Source organism: Sphaeramia orbicularis, chromosome 3, assembly GCF_902148855.1.
Source record: "Sphaeramia orbicularis chromosome 3, fSphaOr1.1, whole genome shotgun sequence".
NCBI classification, from domain to species: domain Eukaryota; kingdom Metazoa; phylum Chordata; class Actinopteri; order Kurtiformes; family Apogonidae; genus Sphaeramia; species Sphaeramia orbicularis.
In genome coordinates, this window is record NC_043959.1 from 40,715,877 (window position 1) to 40,741,097 (window position 25,221).

The 25,221-nt window shown below is 38.0% G+C and overlaps 2 protein-coding genes across 3 annotated transcripts in view; both read right to left on the reverse strand.

Annotated features, from left to right (window-relative positions):
- Positions 1-12,454, reverse strand: part of tln2a (talin 2a) — a 115,759-nt gene extending 103,305 nt beyond the window's left edge. For both annotated transcript variants that reach the window (XM_030161254.1, XM_030161263.1), the window contains exon 1: positions 12,281-12,454. The gene's annotated coding sequence lies outside the window, so the exon portion shown is untranslated. The remainder of the gene's footprint in view (positions 1-12,280) is intronic.
- A 9,970-nt stretch (positions 12,455-22,424) lies between these two features.
- ddx28 (DEAD (Asp-Glu-Ala-Asp) box polypeptide 28) lies at positions 22,425-24,806 on the reverse strand. Its single transcript, XM_030131075.1, has one exon. It carries the CDS (start codon positions 24,610-24,612, stop codon positions 22,933-22,935), a length of 1,680 nt encoding a protein of 559 aa, XP_029986935.1. The 5' UTR covers positions 24,613-24,806; the 3' UTR covers positions 22,425-22,932.
- Positions 24,807-25,221: the final 415 nt, after the last annotated feature.

Sequence of the window (25,221 nt, forward strand, 5' to 3'; positions counted from 1 at the left end):
CCATCTTTGGCAATGTTATAAAGCGTTGTATCTGCACTTGAACAATCTCCGGCCGGTTATTTGTAGCAGGCTGTGTCAGTGTTACTAAACTACAAAACCAAAAGAAGGTTTGATGACCTATTTCCAGTACAAATCATGCAGCAGTCCATTTTTTAGATACCAAGACAGATGCAATGAGAAGAATTCAAAAATGTCACGCAGGCAGTGTGAATATTCTGTCCATCAATCCACCACCCTTCATCAATTTCCCAGATGTGTGTGCTGATTTACAGCCCTGCAAGGCAACTTGTGTCATTTCATCCCGGTGGCTGGGTTGTAGCCGAGGTGTTGACATGCTCGCTAGCCTCAGGGCCGGGGAGGGAAAGGCCGGGGTGGTGAAATCGAGATAGGGGTGAGAGAAATCAAGAGAGGGGTAGATTCAGGTTGCAGGAAAAAAAAAAAAAGAGCAGAGTGAGATAAAGAGGGAAACCATGGTGGAGGACTGAGCAGAGGAGGGGTGGCTGCTACGGTTTCCTGCTAGCTCAGCACACTGGGGCTGATTCCAGGACAGCTTATCTTTCAGCAGGAATACCACAACCGCACCAGTGGTCGAGACAGGATAGAGGAGACGAGCAGCTCTGTTGGCACTTTATTGCTGGATGGCACTGGCTCAACTCGACTCTACTCACTTTTGGAGCTGCTACTTGGTTAGCTTTTCACCACAGATAATAGCCCATCAATGTAGCTGGTTGTCATAGCGATGCAGAATGAAAATGAAATCACAAGGTCATTTTCAGCATGACATAAAACTTCTTCGTTGAAACATCTGCACCTCCTCATTTGACCACAGCATGGTTTTGCAGAGTCGAATTGCAACAGTGATACAGTTGGATATATTAAACTGTAAATAAAATAGTAAAGTGACTTGCATTTACATAGCACTTTTCTGTGCTTTACAATGTATCTCACTCAACAGTTTGGATACCATTGGCACAGGAGTTTGGTTTCTTGCCAAGGGACACTTCAACATGACGAGAGAAGTCAGTGTTAGAATTGCCAACCTTCTGATGTGTATAGCCCACTCTACTTCCTGAGCCACAACCATCCTACAATGACTAAAGTATCTAGGCTGTGTGAAAATAGTAGGTAAATTCAGTCTTCTTTCACTCGGTGATAGTGACGATTTTCTCCATCCAATCATTAGTCACTTTCTGATGCTGCCTGACTTTGCTTCTATACCATAAAATACTGTGTGTCATCCTCTGCAGTGATTTGAGTAGATTTGAGTCCGTGCAGTGGAAGGGCCATATGATAAAGGTGACAACTAAATACAAAATATACCGTCTAAAACACAAGACAAGGCATGTTGCGTATATATTGGTTAGAGGATTTCATGCACATAGGCAAGTCAGTGTGCTTTATATAAATAAAAGAGACATCCAGATGGAAAAAAACAAGATGTTTAAACAATAAAAGACATGTCATATTAAAAATTATAATCACAAGTGAGTACACAGTACATACAGCCTACAGTGGAATGAAAATAATTAAAATATATATTAACATGATTTGAAGAATATAGAGTCCTCATGGCTTACAAAGCAGTAAAACATAGTGTATAAGAATAATAACAATAATAATAATAATAATAATAATACAATGTAAGTTATGGAGCTCATTCATCAGCCCATGAAGAGAAATGTTTTCATCATTTAAATAATGTATAGTCCAGTTGTTTGCAGCGTAATGGCTAAATGATGTTACTTCATGTTTAGTCTGGATTTGACTAGCTGACCTGAGCCCATAGAGCCTACTGAGTTTACATTCCTTAAATATATCAGATGCATTTGGGGCTTAAATCACTGACTCATTTGTAAACTAGTAACAACATATTAAAATGTACTCTGTATTGAACTGGAAGCCAGTATAAAGATTTTAGACCTGGTGTAATGCGCTCTGTACTCCTAGTCCTCAATAGTGTCTGAATAAACTACAGTTCATTAACTTATAACTTCTAATGTATAGGATTAAGCTCCATGACACTACAAATATGTTAAAGAAAGCTGATTTGCAAGAAACACTCCTCAGTAAAGCTGCATTACACCATCAACATCACAATTATCTCTTTATTGAATACAAAACATAGTCATAAGTGCTTAGCTTAGCCTAGTATACTGTCAATATAACAAACCATAAACCAAAACCTTTTGGTATTTACTCAGTGTACTGGTTTAATAAACAAGATGAGACATAGTTAATTAATAAATATTAGTACGCTAATACTTTGGCAAACCGTTTTCAGTCTAATGCAATGCTTAGTGTATTAAATTTACCTTAAGGAATGACAAGAGTTAAAAAGTTCTTATCTGATTTTTGGCAAGGAAACTACTAAAGGTTAACTCAATTATTTCTACAAAGGGATACCCTCTGCATTTTACTCATCCTAATAAACATAGCACCTAGCATTATGATTAGCAATTAGCATTTAGCTCATTAGGAGCAAGGGGCAGCCATTGAAGACTCTAAGGGACCAACCCCAAATCTTCATTCATACTGTGGTCAAGGGCATGATGGTGGGATAAACAGACACTGCACAGAGAAAACAAGAAAAGTCAACATAGAAAGGCCCCGGTTTGACTGCAAATTAAACACAGAACCTTCAAACTATATGGAAGCACTAGCCACAGTGTAGTATGTAATTTGAACATTTCTCGAAATGTCAGACTATTCCTTGATGGCGTCCGTGTTAACATTTCACCATAAAGACTGCCTGTCAAATACCACCTCAGCATCTGCTCCCATAAAAGCAGAGGCCCGAGTGCGTCTCTGCTTCATGTAAGCACTGTCTGCCCTAATACAGTCCTGAAGGGCCAGGGCACTGTGGAATGCATGGCAGCCCAAAACACACAGGGATGCCAGGTTGTTCTAAATGCTCACCTGCTCCCACAGCTGCATGGAATTTAAAGTTAAACACCTGACAGAACACTTAACAAAACTCCAGTCAGGGAATAAGCACACTTGACACTAAGGGAAATTGATCAAAACCCAAAATTTTATTCCCCATCTGCCACTTGTAACTGGCATTAACACACACCATCATTTTAGTGTGTGTTGCCAATTCAAAATCAGCTCTGATTCTTTGCATGAGCATTCCCTTAAGAGCAGCCAGCAATGAATTTCCACCTGATGATCGCCAACTCGCATTACACACAGAGAGGATCTTGTAGCTAAATCAGAGAACACCTGATTTTTATTGTAAGTAACAAGGAGGAATTCCACCTTTAAAGGCACAGACATGCCTCAGTGGTGTCACTGTAGAGGTGGGCGGTGGGTGGGGATGCCCCCTGAGTAATTTCCCTGAGGGTGTGCTCTGCACATGGGAGATAAGTAACCCAACAGAGGACAAGGCTGGCATTCTAACTAGAGTCCAAAAGACAAAACGCCTTAGTCCATTTAAAGACAGGAATCTGACAATGCAGCACTTGTCTCATTGCCAGCTGGAGAACAAGCTCCCCATAGACATGTTGATATGTGGGCACCAACTTAAAGCTCAAACAAGCTATAAACAATCTTATTTTAGAAAAGCAAAGCAGAAAATTCTGACATTGGATTATCCTAATTAAATTCCAACTGGAAACAGAGCTGATTATACAACTGTATTTGCAAACTGTGGTGCTGGAAAATAAACACGTACGAAGCGTCAAATCCAGTGCTTTCCATTAATCCTACACAAAGCAGGACATCAACAAGTGGAAGCTGATGCCATGCACAACCACATGCAGTTAAAGCAGAGCACATTCGCTGATCCAAGATCCAATTCAGGAGAAAGCTGCTGGAGTGTAAATATCCAACCTGCTCACAGGTGATTTCAATACAAGCACTGAAAACTGAATCTCTGAAATATAAACATGTTCAGCAGCACATCCTCCAGAACCTGAACAGCAACTGCACACTCAATACTATTAAGGCTTGTTAATGATTAAATATAATGTGTTTTCAACCAACAGATGGCATATTTTAGCTTGTTTTGAAAGTGGAGATTTATCCAGGAGGTCCAAGAGGTATTTCTAGAAAGGAACATGTCTCATGTCTAAAACATGTCTATGAAACATGTCTCACATTACATTACATTACATTACCATGGCCTCAGTTACATTGTACCCACTTCACTCATTACCTAATGCAACTAAACTTATTTAATATTTCACAATTAACATTATAGCAATGTATATTTTTTTAAAAACTACAATTCTATTTGAAGATGGTGCACGCTGCATATTTTGTAAATATTACACATTACAACTATTTTATCATCTTCCATCCTTGTGTCATGTATTTTTGGTCACATTACACATGTGACTGTCACCAAGAGACTGTTTTATACAGTCATTTATTTTAACTTCTGTTAGTCAATATCTTATATATTGGTCCTGCTAAGGTATGAACTCATCATCACACCCTTAACACTCAACCTGTCTGCCCGAGGATTATAGAAATACCCTCTTAACTTCTGAACAACCACCTGACAGCTGCCTCCATTTCTTGAAAACCAATGAAGCAACCATCTTTACAGAGTAGACTGACTGGGATTTTTTTAAACTTCCTTCCTTGCTTTATAGCTTTTTCATGGTGAAGTAGCTCACCATTAAAACAATACATCAGGTGAGCTTTAAACAACCAGGACTGCAAGTCGAGCTTGCAAAAGACCAGCCTGCAGCAGGTGGATGACCTTTTTCCAACAGTCTCCTCCACTTATAACTCAAATCTCAGTGACTGCCAGACAAAGTCATTCGAAGGCTGTTAATACAACCATGGTATCCTTGTGGCTAACTGCATTACAAGCACGATGCACAAATAAAAGGCTATTTTCAGCCACTTGATTAACACTGAGCTTCCCCTATGTAATATAAGCCAGCTGCCACACTCGTAATACTACCTTAAAAAATAAAGGAGCAATGTTTACAGCTCTACATAGCAGAGTACACTGTTTGAGTGGTGTTTGGTCTTCTTTCTGTCCCCATTTTCTACTCTGAGTGGCCTGGCAGCACTCCCATGTGCACTCCCCTTGCTAATAAACAAAGAATGGTTTACCTTATATAGCTCTATTCAAACTCTACAACCTCCACAAGCAACATCAGAGACTTGTAGGGGGTGGTGGGGGGTGGGGATGGGGGGTTGTGTCTGTTCCAGACAGAAAGGTTTCGGCCAAGGGCAGAGAGCACTGACAGTATGATTGTGTAACAGTCATACATTAACAGCCACTTAAAGTGCTATTTCTGGTGCCATCCATCTGCAGAACTTTGCAGTGTCAGATTGGATATGTTTAAAAGGGTTGCAAAGTGAGACACAAAATGATCTGCAGAAACCAAGCAGGACATCAGCAAAGTCATGAAATGTCGTCTTTGTTGTAGGTGAACAGAGAGATGATCATTTTCCAATAGTGTCACATAAGGTTCAACATGGGGATCATCACGCAACGTTTTCACCTGCTTGTGGTCAAATGTCACTATGCGGGATGGTTACACATTTGTCAACATGCACTTTGCACCCTAATACAAAAGCCAGAACGGAATACTCAACACTGTGGTCTACTAATGGATATAAAACAAAACAGAACCAGCATGTGTCTGGCTTGGCAGAGGACGCATCTTATACACAATTTCCCAAAACATAATTTATGCCAAGTGTATTAATATTGAAAATTATAATGACAGTTTCTAATATTTTTATTGCTGAAACTGTAATACTGCTGTAACAATTATGCTATGACTTTTGTATTTTTTAGAAAAATTCTTTGAATAGTGATTTTCATGCAGTTATTGAATTACAAGAGTAAATTCTCGTGTTTTAAAACCAGAGCAAATGCTAAACTGTCATTTGAGACCCCGTTCTATTGTTATTTCGTAATAATTAGATTTCAAAATGTAATTATCCAAACATCCAACACATCAAATAAACAAATTCCTTATGGCAATGGAGGAAACAAATCTGATTGCACAGTGATCCCTCAAGACTAAATGACACAAGTTCTTCATTTGTATTCATTTCCTCATTTGATTTGAGAGTCTTGTCTCTTCTATTCTGGGACAAATTCATACCCTCAGCCTTCACACTGGCCTTATACAGTGGGCTTAATCCCTATGCAAGTTAGCAGCCAAACATTTGTAGAAAGAATTTATCCTTATGGGAAAACCAAGAATAGATGCCCCAGGCTGCAGGAGGGCTGAGGAGGAGAGAGGGGGTGGGATACAATTCCAGCCCTCCCAGAATGTTCACTCACTCACTCCTGTTCACCAGAGCTCCGAGCTGCTCCACAGTCACTTCCTGGGGAATTCCAGCGCAGGATTACTTTCACAAACTACAACGTCACAAGGACAAAAATAATTTGACGAGTGATACAAATGTTGAAATTTGTCAACAAACAAGAAACATGTTGAGTAATGAGAGCACCATTTGTTCATGACTTTGGGAATTGATATAGTTGCAGCCAACTGTTACGGGGCCTTCAAAGTAGTAGGAAAGACTAAGACACAATTATATGTGCTCTCATCTTTTACATGAAAGAGGGTGGGGCTGGTGTTTTCACTGGCAGGACTGTCAAAGCACAGCTTGGTTGCCAACCAGACAAATATCAGTTTGTTTTAAGTGTAAAAACATTAGACAGTTGAATTTATTTCCATATATTTTCTGTTTCTTGTGCTATGCTTCTTCTTACTCCTTTTTGAATGTGACTCTTTTTCTTATTCTTTTCTTTTTTGTGTGTATTACTATTTTTTCCTTCCTTGAATTTTCATTTCTATATTATGTTGAGCAAAGAAGTAAATTAGTAGTAATCAGGAAGCTTGTACCATTTCCATATTCGGAATAAATTAAAAAAATTAATAAATAAAATTTATCATGGCATTACATTGATGTACAATGAAAAATACGCAAAAATCACTTTACATGACAGGAATACTGCTATATGGTTTATGTCTTTCCTTCAGATTTATTCTCAGGACACAAACCTGCAGTCTACTTTAGGAGTTTTTAGACCACCATTGAATTTTGTGGTCACTTCGGCTGCTGGCAAGATTAAATAGCCCACAAGAAGTAGTAGGCAGGGGCAGGCTGAAAATCATTTTTACTGCCTATAGCAATGTAATAATAAATAGGGAATCCAAGTGAAATGTGAAAATTAAAGGATGCCATAGAGTAAAAAGGTTCACAGGAGAGCTTTGCTACACGTGGTTCTGTAAGCGACAGCCAATCCACACCGAGTTCTGTTCGCAGTGCAGTGAGCGTATGTACTGGGAGCAGCAGACACCTGATTAGGTTACATTTCTACCCTGGTGACTAAGAGGCATGAGCCTCGAGGTAGCAACCATGGCAGCAGGGATTTCTGCCAGAGATGCAGTCCAGTAATAGCTGAAGAGCTCAGCTGTAACCTGAAACACAGATCAGGGCAGATCCACTTTCAGGCCGGCTCAAGACGATGGTTCACTTTGATCAAAACCCTGAAATGACAAAAGGCTAGGTGGATTTGGCCCAGCAGTGATCTGATATAGGCTTGGAAAAGATCTTTGGATGATTGTAATATTTTAATATGATAATAAGGTTCAGATGATCCATGAGAAATATTATACTATACACTGATGTTATGGGGTTATTTAAACTGTCCCATATGTAACAGAGTACAAAGAATCACCATGCAGAAGTATACAGGGTTTTAGCATATTATTAGCAAACTGACCGATGCAAAAGTCAAACACACTAATTAATGATATAAATTACCTGAAAGAAAAAGGAGGCTGACATTTATCTGCCATTTTTATATCATGAGCAAACACTAACAAGATTTTGGTTTGTGTTTAAGTATTTTTAGCCAAGCAGCTGGGACAGATCCTGTGACAAACAGTTCTGCAAAGCTAATAAAGAAGACACTTAAATTCAGAAATAGCTGGTATTCATTTCAAAAGCTAAACATAAACCTCACTTCAAGTCACCACAGAAAACGTATAAAGTTAAACTGCTTTAATCTCTACACAAATGTATCAACATAAGACATGAATGTTGTCATAACTGTGCTTTTTAGGGGGGAAATGAAATGAACAAGCCTATTGAAAATGCCTACTACATAGTAGGCAGCGAGAGTTTCATCCCCGTCACCATGACAACCACACCGGCTACTGCTACTCCAGATTGCGTGACAAAAAAATTTGGTATTTTTAAAGCAGACTGGGAGTCCGCTCACTGACATGACAACACAGATCCATATGGAAATCACCACAGGGCACAGGTTGATCAATCATACAGCCTCACATGAAAAATAACTTCCTGTGTAATTATAGACGACAAAAACGAGCAAACACTGCCTATCCTTGAAGTCACATGCAGCATTTAAAACCAATCAGCCAAAAAAAGGACTCTTGAACAGAAATAGTTCCTAATGTTACTGGCAGGCAAGCACAGTACTGGCTTTTCTGTGATGCCATGATACATTGCATGGTGGACTGAGGGGGAGGCAGGCAAACCAGAACTCAGTGGGAGGTGGGAAAACTGAAAATAGTTGGTATGTGCCAAGAAAGCAGCTTCTGCTGGATTCGATGACCAGCTTCCAAAATTTAGACGTTACCAGATAAGAAAGTTGGATTGCATAACCCACTGTGCTTAGGCCAGATGGACTGAAATGTCATTATTCTAACAGCTAACATCTAGGAGTTTAAATATACACACACAATCGCTGTTTTTGTGCAGGATCATTTGTCTTTTATTCTTTCCAAATCCTCAAAACTTTTTTGTAAATGATCTGTGTAGGATATAAAAGTATCATTAGGCTAACTGATAACTGTTTCTGCAAAATAAAGTAGTGTATGTAAGGAAAGGCATAAACAGGGCACTCTTCTCCAGATGAAGCCCTTCTTGGAATCTTGTGACTCTTATGTTTAAGGCTGTGCATGCCTTGGCTCAGTCACAACGAAGTGTGAAATTCTGTGATATTGTTAACTTGAACTAGGCCAGGCATTCCTCCTCCTCCATTCAGACCTTTTATCCCCCTCGCTCTGCAGAGCTCCACGCTTTAAGTATATCACCAAACCGTTACCAAAATGTGTGTCAGGTGCAACATTTTCAAGCATTACACTGTATAAACTGCAGTTAGATTGAAAATCACCCAGTAATAGTGAACACCCATGTACATGTCATTTAAAAGGGTGAACCGAGTGTGGGGGAGAAAAAAGGCAAATGACAGCCCATCATTTTTACAAAAGCACCCATAAGACAGTGGTTACGATAAAGAACTCCAGATCAAAAGCAGCTTAGATCCAACATCGCTCACAAACCACAGATGTGGCCGAAGCAGCATGACTTCATCAGCATGCAGACTAAATGTAGTAATGACCGTCTATAATTGGACAATCTCTTGAAGAAACAATTAAAGCGATGACGAATAATTTTCCAATTTAAGCAACCACAGGCTTAGTTAACGGTCTGGCAACCGGTTCTAAACACTAATTTCAAGCCCTGACATTCATAAAACACACAAAATGAATTCCAGGTGACCAGCTGGAAGCTGGGAAACCAGCAGAGTGGATACACCGACTAAGTGCTGCACTTATGCTTATGTCAGAGTCAAATGCCTACATGCAATTTAGACATTTTGTGCAAATGAACTTTCATCAGATTATCTTTGCCCATTTTTTTTCTCCACCTGTAGCTTAGCATTAAAGCAGGATTGTGAATGAAAAGTAAACGGATCAAATGCTCAGCGTTTAGTTCCCTTTACACCTGCACGTACTGTCCCCATCAAGCAACATGTTGCTAATGCAGAGTGCACTCCGTAACTGTAACAGGCAGATGTAAATGACAGAGACCAGCTACCTGGTTGAACATGGCAACAAACATTTGGCTCCATTCCCATGGTCCACTGCATTTACACTTTGCCTCTTGTGATTAAAATGTCATTAAGGATGCTCGTTACTTCCTCTCTGTGGTCACTGCTGACAGCGGAGGTCTGTTTTCATGCTGAACAAAGGACAAATCAATAAATTAGCCATGTGCTTCTGCTGATGAGTAACCCCTCCCCTACTGGAGCACTTTGGCCTTTGTGGACTTTTGTAGCCACAGGCATATAGCCATCAAAGTCGGTTTACAAACAACATCGACAAAGTCATACAGATATGAACATTTCTCATTAAATATAGTATTTTATCATCTTTAATATTTCATAGAGATGGATTTTTCTGTGCAAAAGCCCACGTAGTATCCTCTAGGTTTCCTTATGTGAAGAATCAAGCATCATTTCATGAGCAAATTCTGTGATTCAGACTGTTTCTCACTGATTTCAGCACTTAATCACTTAACAGCTACACAGCCAAAACAGTGGATTTATGCATCACCCTGCTTTGACAAAATTATGAGTTTCCAAATACTACTAATAGCGTAATGAATGCATAAGTACATTCTGCGAAAGGTCAGCGCACTTAGTAATTAAATGAAAAAAAAAAAAGCTTCTGATTAGAGCTTTTACGTCAGTGAATCCAAATAGAGTTTGGTCAGTAATAAATGATCAGTGCCATCGCAGGTGTCAGAGCTGCATACTAAGCAGCAGCAGCTGATACAAACAGTTAACTCTGAGGCTCCAGAAAATGACATTTTCACAGAGATGAAACAGAAGCATAACTGATCAGTGCTGAAGAATAGAGGTCTGGCTTATTAGACGCGAGCTGCCATTTTGAAAGGACAGATTTTAACACAGGGGGGACTCTAGGAGATGTGATGACATTCTGTTACTGCTGCAATTTTCTTCACACCTTTATTAAAGTATGGATTTTACGGCAAATGTATTTCAAAAAGTGCCGACAGCTCCCTCAAGGAATGCTCTAAACGTACAGACCGATGTTAGACATACCTAAAGGATGTGTAACAATCCAGTCAGAGGAGAGACGTCGTTCCCGAGGCATTACACACACATTGGAGCCTGCAGCCTATAAGGTCATGTGTCTTTTTCTGACAAGCCAAGGTCTAGCCAAGCAGAGGGGAGTAGGGAAGGAACGGGTGGGGGGTGGTGGCGGTGGTTTCTTCAGTACCATTTAGTTTTACCCTTTAAACTGCCACAGAAACTCACTGGCACATTAAACATTTCAGGCATGCCTTGCTTCATCATGCCACGTCTCATATGACCTGTCACGTCTGCATTCAAAAAAAAACACAGGCTGATGATTGATCCATAATCCACTAACTGCAATTCTAGTATTGATCCTTGGGTACAAACTTGGCTGGTAAACAAGTGATTTTTCACCTCAGTGTTTGGGAGGGTGGGAGCACATCTGGATATAATCAGGTGTTTTCCTGCAGATATCAGACAGGTGATTGGGAAGAAGTGGTGAATATCAGAGCCTTGTCTGTGGATGAAGGGGTGTGGCAGCAGAGAGGATACAGGCAGCCATCCGTACATTTACAATATAACCTGCCTGCTCCTGCTGCAGTGAAGCCATACATTTCACGTCACGCTTTACATTTTCTCCACGCGTCTGTCTTCCATCATCTTGGCCGTGATGGACACAGATTGCCAATCGCACTCATCTATACACTGGAAATAACACCGTGCATGCTGTATGTGTTTGAGCGGCAGGTAAAGCTATGGATTCTAGGTCCGTGAACGCATCATTTGCTTTTCACAGGTGGCTTGCGCTGCACAGACACGGATTTTAAACGCATGCACGATCATAACGAAGGGGGAAAAGTTGCAAACAATCACCAGTGGCATTCAGGTTTATTTCGATGGTAACTTAACATGGCGGAGGTTGGTTTCCTAGAACTTACATTCCCAGCCTCTCCGTGAACTCTCCATGCCTCTTTGACTCCACACACACCCACTAGAAACCTAGCCTCCGTGGTCCACATGCTGATTCCTGCGGCTTCAAAAACAACAGCTTTGCCAAGAATCCACACCATGGCAAACCCCCCCTCCCTTCCCTCCACTCCTGCAGCAGCCCCCCCAGTGGGCTATAAAGTCACACAAAAAAAAAAAAAAAAAAAAAAAAACGATGCCACTGGTGAAGTCGACAATTGAACGCTCCACAAGTTTGGTTGATTCTAACGAGCATCGCAACACAACTTAGCGGCGGAACCGGGAACGCAACGCAATCTGACGGGCTCCATCCACCAGGGGCTGGGGACCCACGCTGTGCGCACATACACACACACACATACACACACATACACACAACACGGCGTGCAGTTTTAATATAAAGCCCGGTCTGAGAGAAGGTCAGACAGATTCCTGCAGCAGAATAAGCCGATTAGGGCGTTGTGAACCTACCTTCAGATCATCTACTGAGGCATTTCCAGCAGATGCACATTAGCCAACAGTCCGCTCCTCAGCACTTCTATATCCTCCGCGTTCAGGGAAATTTCCAAGTGGCCGGACAGTGTGAGCAGCAGCGGCGGCGGCGGCGCCTGTGTGTGTGTATGTGTGTGTGTGTGTGTAAGTGTGTGTGTGTAAATGGGGAGGGGGGAGATAATCCTACGGTGGGGCAAAAAGGAAATGCGTCATTATTAATGGACCGAACGCTTTGTAGTCCATTCACTCAAACGCACCATCCACGACCGTCAGGAGAGTATTCACAGTAACGCATCTTCATGTTTTACTCCAATTACCTTCAGTAAACTGGTCTGCCACTTCATGTTGTAATGTTATTTTTCTTTCCTTTTCTAACTGTACCTTTTGTTGGATCTTCATTTTTATTTTATTTGTTATTTATTTACATCTTGTCTATATATGTTTAATTTTATTCATTCTTGTTGTTTAAATGTCCTTTTATTATTAGTTTATGGTTATTATGGCTTGGAATGTGTGATGTTTTGTATATTGTTGTTATATTCTGTTTGTTTGGGTTTTTTGGTTTTGGTTTTTGGTTTTTGTTTGTTTGTTTGTTTGTTTTTGTTTCTGGTATGTTCAATCGATGAATAATAAATACATTCTTGAAAAAATAAATAAATAACAGTTATGCATCTTCATGTTTTAGTCCAATTACCTTAAGTAAACTGGTCTGCCACCTCATATTGTAATGTTATTTTTCTTTCCTTTTCTAACTGTACCTTTTGTTGGATCTTCATTTTTATTTTATTTGTTATTTATTTACATCTTGTCTATATATGTTTAATTTTATTCATTCTTGTTGTTTAAATGTCCTCTTATTATTAGATTATGGTTATTATGGCTTGGAATGTGTGATGTTTTGTATGTTGTTGTTATATTCTGTTTGGTTTTTTGTTTGTTTTTGTTTTTTGTGTGTTCAATCGATGAATAATAAATTCATTCTTGAAAAAAATAGATAAATAACAGTTACGCATCTTCATGTTTTACTACAATTACCTTGAGTAAACTGGTCTGCCACTTCATGTTGTAATGTTATTTTTCTTTCCTTTTTTAACTGTACCTTTACTTATTGTTGGATCTTCATTTTTATTCACTTTAATTTATTTGTTATTTATTTACATCTTGTCTATATATGTTTAATTTTATTCATTCTTGTGGTTTAAATGTCCTCTTATTATTAGTTTATGGTTATTATGGCTTGGAATGTGTGATGTTTTGTATATTGTTGTTATTTTCTGTTTGTTTGGTTTTTTTTGTTGTTTTTTGTTTTTTGTATGTTCAATCGATGAATAATAAATACATTCTTGAAAAAATAAATAAATAACAGTTATGCATCTTCATGTTTTACTACAAGTACCTTGAGTAAACTGGTCTGCCACTTCATGTTGTAATGTTATTTTTCTTTCCTTTTCTAACTGTACCTTTTGTTGGATCTTCATTTTTATTTTATTTGTTATTTATTTACATCTTGTCTATATATGTTTAATTTTATTCATTCTTGTGGTTTAAATGTCCTCTTATTATTAGTTTATGGTTATTATGGCTTGGAATGTGTGATGTTTTGTATATTGTTGTTATATTCTGTTTGTTTGGGTTTTTTGTTTTTGGTTTTTGTTTGTTTGTTTGTTTGTTTTTGTTTCTGGTATGTTCAATCGATGAATAATAAATACATTCTTGAAAAAATAAATAAATAACAGTTATGCATCTTCATGTTTTAGTCCAGTTACCTTAAGTAAACTGGTCTGCCACCTCATATTGTAATGTTATTTTTCTTTCCTTTTCTAACTGTACCTTTTGTTGGATCTTCATTTTTATTTTATTTGTTATTTATTTACATCTTGTCTATATATGTTTAATTTTATTCATTCTTGTTGTTTAAATGTCCTCTTATTATTAGATTATGGTTATTATGGCTTGGAATATGTGATGTTTTGTATATTGTTGTTATATTCTGTTTGGTTTTTTGTTTGTTTTTGTTTTTTGTGTGTTCAATCGATGAATAATAAATTCATTCTTGAAAAAAATAGATAAATAACAGTTACGCATCTTCATGTTTTACTACAATTACCTTGAGTAAACTGGTCTGCCACTTCATGTTGTAATGTTATTTTTCTTTCCTTTTTTAACTGTACCTTTACTTATTGTTGGATCTTCATTTTTATTCACTTTAATTTATTGTTATTTATTTACATCTTGTCTATATATGTTTAATTTTATTCATTCTTGTGGTTTAAATGTCCTCTTATTATTAGTTTATGGTTATTATGGCTTGGAATGTGTGATGTTTTGTATATTGTTGTTATTTTCTGTTTGTTTGGTTTTTTGGGGGGGGTTTTTTGTTTTTGTTTTTTGTATGTTCAATCGATGAATAATAAATACATTCTTGAAAAAATAAATAAATAACAGTTATGCATCTTCATGTTTTACTACAAGTACCTTGAGTAAACTGGTCTGCCACTTCATGTTGTAATGTTATTTTTCTTTCCTTTTCTAACTGTACCTTTTGTTGGATCTTCATTTTTATTTTATTTGTTATTTATTTACATCTTGTCTATATATGTTTAATTTTATTCATTCTTGTGGTTTAAATGTCCTCTTATTATTAGTTTATGGTTATTATGGCTTGGAATGTGTGATGTTTTGTATATTGTTGTAGTCTGTTTTGTTTTTTGTTTTGTTTTGTTTTGTTTGTTTGTTTTTTTCAGTCGATGAATAATAAATACAGTCTTGAAAAAAAAAAAAATAACAGTTACGCACCAGCCAGTTGAAATTGTATGCGGCTTTATGGGTTTTTTTACTTTGATTTTTTTTTTTTTTCTTTGAGTATCTATCTACGGGGGGCGGGGGGGGGGGCGAGGGGGGGCTGAAAAGTTCATAGCCTGACTAAGAAGGTGTTGTTGCACAGCAATGAAACTTGGCATACATTAAATTCAACTTTTCCTGATACTAACTGCATGGTTTCCTTCCAGATAAACCCACACTGGATAAATAATTTAGGACTTTGAAAAGTAGTACTACAGACATTTCATGAAAATGCTTGCTTTTCACCCCTCCTTTGTTCTCCCTACCCCTCTTGAATTCAGCTTCCCAGTTTTGCACAGTTGGTAAAGCTGGAGCATCATCCCCTATAGCAACCATGTCAGCAAGAATGTCCTAGGGGGCTAACCCCTTTTTCTGCAGACATTTGATAAGACCATGGTGCCACGGATGGTTCACCAAATGTCTCTGGTATTACTTTTCAAAGTCCTAAATTATTTATCCCATGTGGGTTTATCTGGAAGGAAACCATGCAGTTAGTATCTGGAGAGGTTGAATTTAATGTATGCACAGTTTCATTGCTGTGGAATAACTCCTTCTTAGTCAGGCTATGAACTTTTCAGCCCCCCCTCGTATATTTGGGGTTATTGGTATAACTTGTTGCTCTAATATCAATATTTGAGCAATTACCATGCAATTACTTATTTATTTTAGTCAGTTTTTTTATCTATTTATTTTTAGCCTGTTTTAACCATGATCAGTGAGCTGCTGAGAGTACCTGTACATGTCTTTTGTCTGTGCTATTTTTTTTTTTCTTTTCTCAGATTTTTAGTTAGAAATATTGAGAAAAGTTCAACATACATTTAAATTACATTGTGGTCACGTAACAAGTATGTGACCAATGACCAATCTTTCCATTCTCAACATTTCAGTTTTTCTTTTGTGTGTGTGTGTGTGTGTGTTAATAAACAAAACAACTGAACAGTGAACAATGGATGTATTGTTACATAAAGAAAACACATACGAAAGACCATGAGACTTTGACTTCCTCTTTCTAAAGAAAAAAAGAAAAATAAATAAATAAAATATGAAAAGTAGAATTAATTAATTACACAAAAAACAAGACAATCCCAGTTACATTGTCATTATATTGTCATTTCTTGTACATTTAGAGTTCCAACAGATTGTGTTTGGTAAGTGTAAACAAAAAATATCCACTTTGACCATAGATCTGAAAATTTGTTCATTTGTAATCGAAGGGAGAAGGTTAGTCTTTCCATCAGGTAAATTTCATTCACAATATCTACCCATTTTTCCAGATTAGGTGGTTCAGGTTGGAGCCAGTGCCTGGTCACAGCCTTTTTGCCAGCAGTTATTAAAATTCTATACAAGTAGGCATTGTTCACTAAAATTTCAGTTTTTCCCATAATTAAGGTGGCAAATTCAAAAGGTAAGGTAACATTAAGTATATATTCTATATTTTTGTATATATCGTTCCAAAATTGTTTTATTTTTGGGCAGTCCCAGAATATGTGCCAATGATTGGCATCTTGGCTTCCACACTGTCTCCAGCACTTAAGCTCCTCCCCGCAACAGTGGCCTTTTTGTTTAGGAGTAATGAAAAACCTAATCAAGCATTTCCAATTGAATTCCCTCCAAGAATATGAATTTTTGTCTGTGCTGTTTTTAATCTGTCCCCTGTATGCGTCCTGTGGTTTTAACCCATAAAGACCCAAGCATCCACCATCGAACAAAACCATCTACTGATCTAAACTGTTTAATACCTGTTGATCCACTAATCATATCAATACATGTGAATAATTGGTGTAAAATGCAGTTTGTCATCTTTTCATGGTCATCACATATGACCCATTTGGACGTTCAGAGGCTCTGTAGTGAACATGGAAACACCGTCATCTTCTACAACACTGATTCATCAGTTAAACCCCTGGAGCTGGATTAATGACAGTAGATGGAGACACTTGTTTTATATTCAGTTAATGATATATTTTGATGAAAAAGTCACTTTTTCTTCAGTTTTCTCTGTTTTTGATATAATAACCCTCTACTTTACTCTGAGCTTTAATGCATAATCAGTGAATTAAATACAGAGAAATGCATGATGTATACTGAAAAAATGCAAACTACAGAAGATAATATTACAATAAATGGTGATAAATCACTTACGAAAGGTAAAATACAGAGGAAAATTCATTTGGGAACTGTCATAAAAGTAGCTCTGGGTCTTTATGGGTTAATGTTTTTTGTGTATAGTGTTTAAGATGCCCCCTCCAGACTGCTGAACACATCTACCTACAAGTATCAATAAAGTCACCTTGAACCGTTGAACCTTGAACCATTCAAAACTCTTTAACTGTGTTGTTTTTCCAGGGCTGCAAGAAAAAACAGGAGTATGCAGGGAATTTACATCCCATATAGCCTCTACAATATTCATATTTTTTTTCCTGAGATGTTTGGTTTTAATACTGTTTACTTATTTGCTGTATATTCCAGTTGTACATATATTTTAATTTCTGAGAAAAGTCACAGGTAATGTAATAATTATTTCTAAAACATAAGTATTTGCATAAGTGTGCAAAGGTCAAAGAAAGCATATAATAATAATAATAATAATAATAATAATAATAATAATAATAATAATAAACTTTATTTGTATAGCACCTTTCATACAGAAATTGTAACCCAAAGTGCTTCACATTGATTGAAAAAATACAATATTAAAATACATTAAGATTTGATTATACATCAAGAAATAAAATGAAATTTGAGAGAAATACAATAAAATTAAAATAAAAATAAAAACAGCGCACATTAAAATATTTGATTATCCATAGAATTTTTGAAGTGCAAGAAATAAGATGAAATTTGAGAGAAATACAATAAAATAAAAATAAAAACAGCGGACATTAAAATATTTGATTATGCATAGAATTTTTGAAGTGCAAGAAATAAGATGAATATATGCATAATATTTGAATATAGACAAGTGATGAAATGTCATTGGACAGTTGGGGGTTAACTTACGGCAATTTAGTTTCAGTTAAAAAAAAAAAGAGAAAAGAAAAAAATACTAAAGAAACTTCCATGAGAGGCACCCAAACGTCACCATCTGATCAAATATTTGAGGGAAAGTCAAGAAATGCTGTTTGTGTCACTGTAGGTTCTGTGGAGAGGGCATGCACAGTTGAATATATAAAACCTTTAAAAACATCTACATCTATTTCCTGTGAGTAAACACATTGTTAGATGTTTTTGAAGGTTTGGAGGTTTCTAGCAGACAGACATCCCCACACTATAGTGGTAATAATTATATTTAAGTCAGACTGAATAGAAAATAAAGCACAACATCACTACATCTGATGCCTTTAAAAAGATCTTAAAAAGCAAAGACAAATAACCTTAAGCCATCTGTACGCTTTTCATCTGGCCTTCTTGCATTTCCCACAAGTATTCAGAAGTCCCTAAACAACATCAAAACTAGGGTAAGTCTGGGTTAGTGCTGTTTGAGAAATTTTAATCAGATTGAATTGGCAGTTATATCAAGCTTTTTTTTGCATTTCTATGACTTTTTTTTTTTTAACAGATATAACATCCACCATGTGCCGTAACTTCCTTAAGCAGAGAGAAAAAAAATAAACTTAAAATGTAATATGAATGTAAAATACACCCATCAGCCACAACATTATGACCACTGATAGGAGAAGTGGTAATAAAATGGATCATTTTGTTCCAGTGGCACCTTTCACTGGGTTGGATATGTTAGGAAATAAGTGGATATTTAGTTGTTGGAAGTTGATGTGTTGGAAGCAGCAAAATGGGAAAGTGCAGTGATCGGAGTGACTTTGACAAGGGCCAAAAGGTGATGTCCAAATGACTGGGACAGAGTGTCTCCACAGTTGCAGGTCTTGTTTGGTATTCCTGGTCTGCAGTGGTTAGATTCAACCAGATGTGGTCTAAGAAAAGATAACCACAACCACAACATCTCAACCCAGTCAGGCACCTGTGGGGACATAACATCATTACCATCCTCCTAATATTGTGTAGCTCCTGTTTTGTTGACAAAAACAGCTCTGACCCGAGGCATGGACTCCACCAGACATTTGAAGGTGTGCTGTGGTATCTGACACTGAGGCATTAACAGCAGGTCCTATCAGTCCTGGATGTTGTACCATGGTGACTCCATGGATTTGTTTGTTTGATTGATTGATGATCTGACTGTCATTCCTAACATCACTTTTTGTAAAATCTCACCACTGTAGATGAAGATAGTTCAAGATCTTCAGTTTTGGAGATGCTCTCACCCAGTCACAATTTCTCCATTGTTAACCCTTTCATGCATGAATTATGAAAACCTTAATCAAGATTTTTTTTCCCAGAGTGTTTTTATTCCTCTTTAGGCATGGGAAAAAAAAAAAAAAATGCGATTGAATTTTGTTTTTGTTTTTTTTTTTGTTTTTTTAATGAGGGCGACACGGTGATGCAGTTGATAGCACTCGTGCCTCACAGCAAGAAGGTCCTGGGTTCGATTCCAACACCAGTCGACGGGGGGTGGGACCTTTCTGTGTGGAGTTTGCATGTTCTCCCCGTGTCTGCGTGGGTTCTCTCCGGGTACTCTGGCTTCCTCCCACAATCCAAAAACATGCACTAATAGGTAAATTGGTTAATCTAAATTGCCCATAGGTGTGAATGTGAGGGTGATTGTTTGTCTCTATATGTTCAGCCCTGCCATGAACTGGCGACTTGTCCAAGGTGTACCCCGCCTTTGCCCCTATGTAGCTGGGATAGGCTCCAAGTGACCCCCATGACCCTAGTAAGGATAAAGCGGGTTCAGATAATGAATGAATGAATGAATATTTTTTATGGAGTTACAAAAATGTCCTCTCAGCTTGACACCATACGCTTAATTTTATAAGTTAACAAACATGTATTTACTGAGATACTGTGTGAAAACTATGAAATAAAAATGTTAAATGCTGCTAATCTGATGTTTTCTCACATTTTATTATACTCTAATACAAGTTATTACTCACTTCATGGAGATAATATGCAAAAAACAAAACTTTTTGTTTAAAAAAACAAACAAACATGTTAATTACACTTTAGTAACAATTAGCAATTTTTTTTTTTACACTCAAACATGTTAGTGCAGATCAGGTTTATCTAGAACAGCAAAGTTACAGTAACAGTATGAATGTTAGTGTATGGGATAAGTGTCCATTGTGTTGGCTGATATGGAACTAAAACAACAAAATCAAACAAAAAAAGAGAAGAGCTTTGAACAGCTGTCCACTGGAGTGCATTAAAAGGGTTAAAGTCCCTCAGATCCTTATGTTGCCTATTTTTCTGCTTCCAAAACATCAACTTTGAGAGCTAAATTTTCAATTGCCGTCTAATATGTCCTCCTGAGACCCAAGAAAGTAGAAGTTTTGGCTTTTTTGTTTTAACATTAAATAATTGCCATGATTACAAACGGCATGATGCAACAGTTTCTTTCAGACACTTTTTTTTTTTTAAATATATGGAATGTCCTTTGCAGTTTTTTTTTTGTAGTACAGCTGTGAAACTTGTCCCCTAGAGAACAAAAAATAATGAATGGGTATCAGATGGATATCAAACCCACTGACATGTCCCAATGTACTAAAATAATTAACATTATTACCACTTCATGTGTCAGTGATAATGATATATGGCTGATCGGTTTATCTAAGGTAATATAAAAGCATTTATCCTCCTGAGACCTAGGAAAGTGAAAAGTTTTAGCTTTTTTACATTAAACAATTGTCTTGATTGGAAAGTGCATAATGCAACAGTTTTTTCAGATACATTTAAATTTTTTTTTTTTTTTTTTTTTTTTAATGGAATGTCCTTTGCAATGGACTTTTTTTTAAACAACTTTATCATTTTTTCATAACAACATTGACGTCATTCAGGTATTTCTTACAAAATTTGTGAAACACCCCCCCATCCAGGTGGCATCCCCACAAATACAACCACATAACCACACATGTATCAAATGGATGGACAGCATTTTTTAAGTAAAACTGTGAAACTTTTGTCCCCTACAGAGGACAAAAATGCATTGCTGGGTCTCAGGAGGATTATATGTAAAGGTGTAGGATACCATCACTCAGAATAAATCGGTTTTCCAGGCCATTTTATGCACCAAAAAGACATATTCACATTCAAGTAATGATCTAACTTTGGATCAGATGGCTTAAGGTACAAATAAAAATACAAGTTGACCAATTGTAGGAATTCCCTCCACATGCTATAAGTGGACAGGGTTGTTGTCAGGGTACAGTTGGGTGAAATGTGAAACTTACAGGGAGGGGAAAGCTTAAAAGATGTTGACTCCGGCCACAGCAGGACAATCACAGCTAAATTCCAGACATTCTGATGGAAGCCCCTTGTTACTGTCAATGCTGTTAACACGTCTGTCTGTCTGCTTCTATAAATCTCTGTACTTCCACAACAGCTTCAGGATAAACCACCGGTATGTAATATGACAAATACAGTAGGCTTTTAATGTAAGACTGCGCATCATGGAAACACAGAAAAACAAACTCTCCTTAACATGACAATAAACTGCATTGCGATTAACCCTTGCTCAAAATAACCCCCAGCGGACCCGTTTCCATAACATCACAACCACAGGAAAAGTTACTTCCTCTGAAACCAGATGTCAAAGATTTTCTTCACTCAAGCAGATCTTTATGTTGACACTTTTGTGGTTTCCTCTCAACAAGCACCTACAGGCATGGGAAGGGGGAGAATCCTTTTTAAGTACAGCAAACCCATCACTACAGCAGTCGAGATGTCATGTCTTGGCTTGTGTTCAGTCTGACTGAAGATTAATGATGACTGCTGTAGTTTGAACAAGTGTGTCTGTCTGCTAGAATCCTTAAAATCTGTCAGAGAGTAGGAGATTGTGTAGTGATCATGTGCCAAGTCCATTGCCCTCACTACAAAGCACCTCTGTATGTATGTTTCACAGACACTATAGGTGAAGAATTTAAGAGCAAAACGAAATAAAGGTTTCCATCTAGTGGCCAAACATATGTAGTGCAGGTTTAAGTGACTAGATACAGGCTCACATAATGGGGAAATATTATTAAACATATCAGGTCTGGCATTATAAATACTTTTATATCAGATAAATTGCAATGCATAGAGAGATGAAATAATAAAATGGAACAAGGTCACATACTTTCAAAGGAAATCTCACAAAATATTTAATTCAATAATTAATCTAAACATGAAACTTATCAAACTCTAACAATTTGCTTCTAATTAAAGGCACTTTTTCACATTTTGCACTGCATCATCTGACTGAAAATGACAATACAAGTCTGCACAAATGTTTTTACAAATTTAAGGAAATACAGGTTATAATTTTCCGTTTATGAAACAGAAAAAAAAATATTACAGCAAAAAGAACGGAGCGTACTCTATGTTTCCGTGAGTGTTGACTCAAGCTAAGGTTTAGAAAAACATCCATGACATTTCCATTCCTTTTTATTTCAGCAGAAAATGAGTACATGGACATAGGGTCAAATTATACATACTGACAGATCCCCTTCCCTACTATGGTCATACACAAATTGTTTGCCCTTTTCTTTTCACCACTTCCTGTGTGTTTTGAAACTTGCAGTGAATAATAATCATCCAACTCACTGCTCTGGACAATCAGTGTAAATCATTCTTACCATTCCTGCTGACAGTCTGACCTGCTTTATACATTTCAACTATTTCAACCCCTCATTACACATAAAGTGAAAAAATCCCCCTGACAAATTTTCCACTCACAAAACCCTTCACTCCTCTGTTTCTGCTACTTTAGGTTTCGGCTCTCGTATATTAGACTCCATTCCTGGCAAACTAGTTCTCCTACGTGCAGCGGTTTCAATCTTCTGCACAACTTCCACATCCCAGGGATGAGTGACAAAGCTGAGCACCTCCCCATCCTCTACACTCCCCGCCCTCCCCACTCTCCCTGCTCTGTGGATGTAGTCTGTCTGGGTATGTGGGAAGTCATAATTGACAACTAAGCGTACCCGGGATGTGTCCAAGCCACGAGAGGCGATATCTGTGCATATCAACACATCCACTTTGCCGTTCTGGAAGGAGTGGAAGATCCCTGAACGCACTGCGGCTGCCATCTCTCCTTGTAGACGTGCGTGTTGAACTCCCATCTCCTCCAGAGTGTAACCCAGCCAGTTGACAGTGGGGGACTTGTTGCAGAACACCAATGCAGCACCTCCTCCTTTTTCTTGTTGAAGCAGTTTCAGGGCTTCATGGAGCTCCAGGACCTTGTCAGTACCTTTAATCTTCAGGAATGTCTGCTTCACATGGGGCATAAGGAAGTGCAGCATTTTGCTCTTGATGATCACGATGTTACCAAGGTCCGTCACCTGGCTGAGAACTTCACCAACTCCACCAGGGAAAGTGGCTCCTACCACCAGGAGCTGTGCTTTACGGCCAAGGCCCTTTGTCTCACCGGGGTCATTGGCAATGTGTGTGTGCCGCAGGATGTTCTCTAACAAATCAGAGAAACTGGGGTCAAACATGGTGTCAGCCTCATCTATGACCAAGAAACTCAGCTCACTCAAGTCGAGGCAGCGTCTCCTCAGGGCTTTCACCAAGGCTCCTGGAGTTGCCACTAAAATATCCGGAGACCACTTCTTGAAGACCATCTTAATGTGTCCTACACCTCGTCCACCACCCACAGTCCTGGTCACAAGACCAAATGGGCGACACAAAGTCCTCGACACAGCCGTCACTTGTTCTGCCAGTTCTCTGGAAGGTACGAGCACAACGGTGCGAGTCTTGTGCACAGCTTCCACCTCAGAGCCTTTTTCAGCCTGCAGTCTGTGAATAATGGGCAGAAGGTAACTCAGTGTTTTGCCACTTCCTGTCTCTGCAGCACAGAGGATGTTGTGACCCTTCATCACTTTTGGGATGGTCTGCAGCTGTACAGTGGTAGGATCAGTGATGCTCATACTGTTCAAAACTTCCACCAGCTCCTTACAAATGCGAAGGTTGTTAAACTTCACAAATGGTTTCTGTTCCTCACCTTCCTTCTGATTTTCTGCAACAAAAGGTGCAACAGCCTTGACGTTGTTGATAGTGAAATAATCACCGAATGATTTACTATGCTTCCATCCCTTCGAGCAGAGTACGGGTTTCTCAAACTTCCCCAGGATGTATCCGGCGGACTGGTTCAGCTCAGGGTGTTTACTCTGGATGAGAAGTTTACCAGCTCTAATGGTGTTGATCTTGTTCTTGCCTCGGACTTGTTTTACATGTTCCACACGTTTCTGCATATACCTAGGGACCCGGATAACCGGAGTCTCTCCTGGTGTCGCTTGTGTTTGACAGAAACGAACCTGCGAACAGTACACCGACACTTTTATAATCTCTGGAAGGTAAAGCGGGCTTGAACGCAGAGTTCTGGATGCAGCCGAAGCCAAACAGCCGACCTTCACTGACTGCATTTTACCCCCGAACTGGTCCACTGGACCCGTAGAGACAACCGAGAATAACACTGACGGCAAAGAAGAACCGGGGGTCGAAGCTGACAACAATACACTGGAATATTATACAGTACTACCTGACTAAGTATAGTTTCATGCCATTAGCATACTTTGTCATCTGACAGTAGCATCGCCATGCTTCCCTGGCAACTGATGATGACGTCAAGCGTGCGTGAAATGATGACGTTGTGGAAATGCATCGTGTAGATCTGCCATCTGTACATATGTTTTTTGTTAAATCACAATTAAAATGGTCAACAAATTTTAATATTTGCAAAAGTATAAGAAGTGTATACCAATAGCAGTCTAAAAATCCATGACAAATGCAAACACAACTGATACTACTACTTCTACTACTACTACTACTACTACTACTACTACTAATAGTAATATTGCTAATAATGGGGGGGATTAAAAAAAAAAATAAAAAAAATAAAAAAAATAAAAATAATAACAATAATAATAATAATAATAATAATAATAATAATAATAATAATAATAATTATTATTATTATTATTATTATTATCATGATGAGTCAACCCATGTATGAATATACACAAATCATTGCC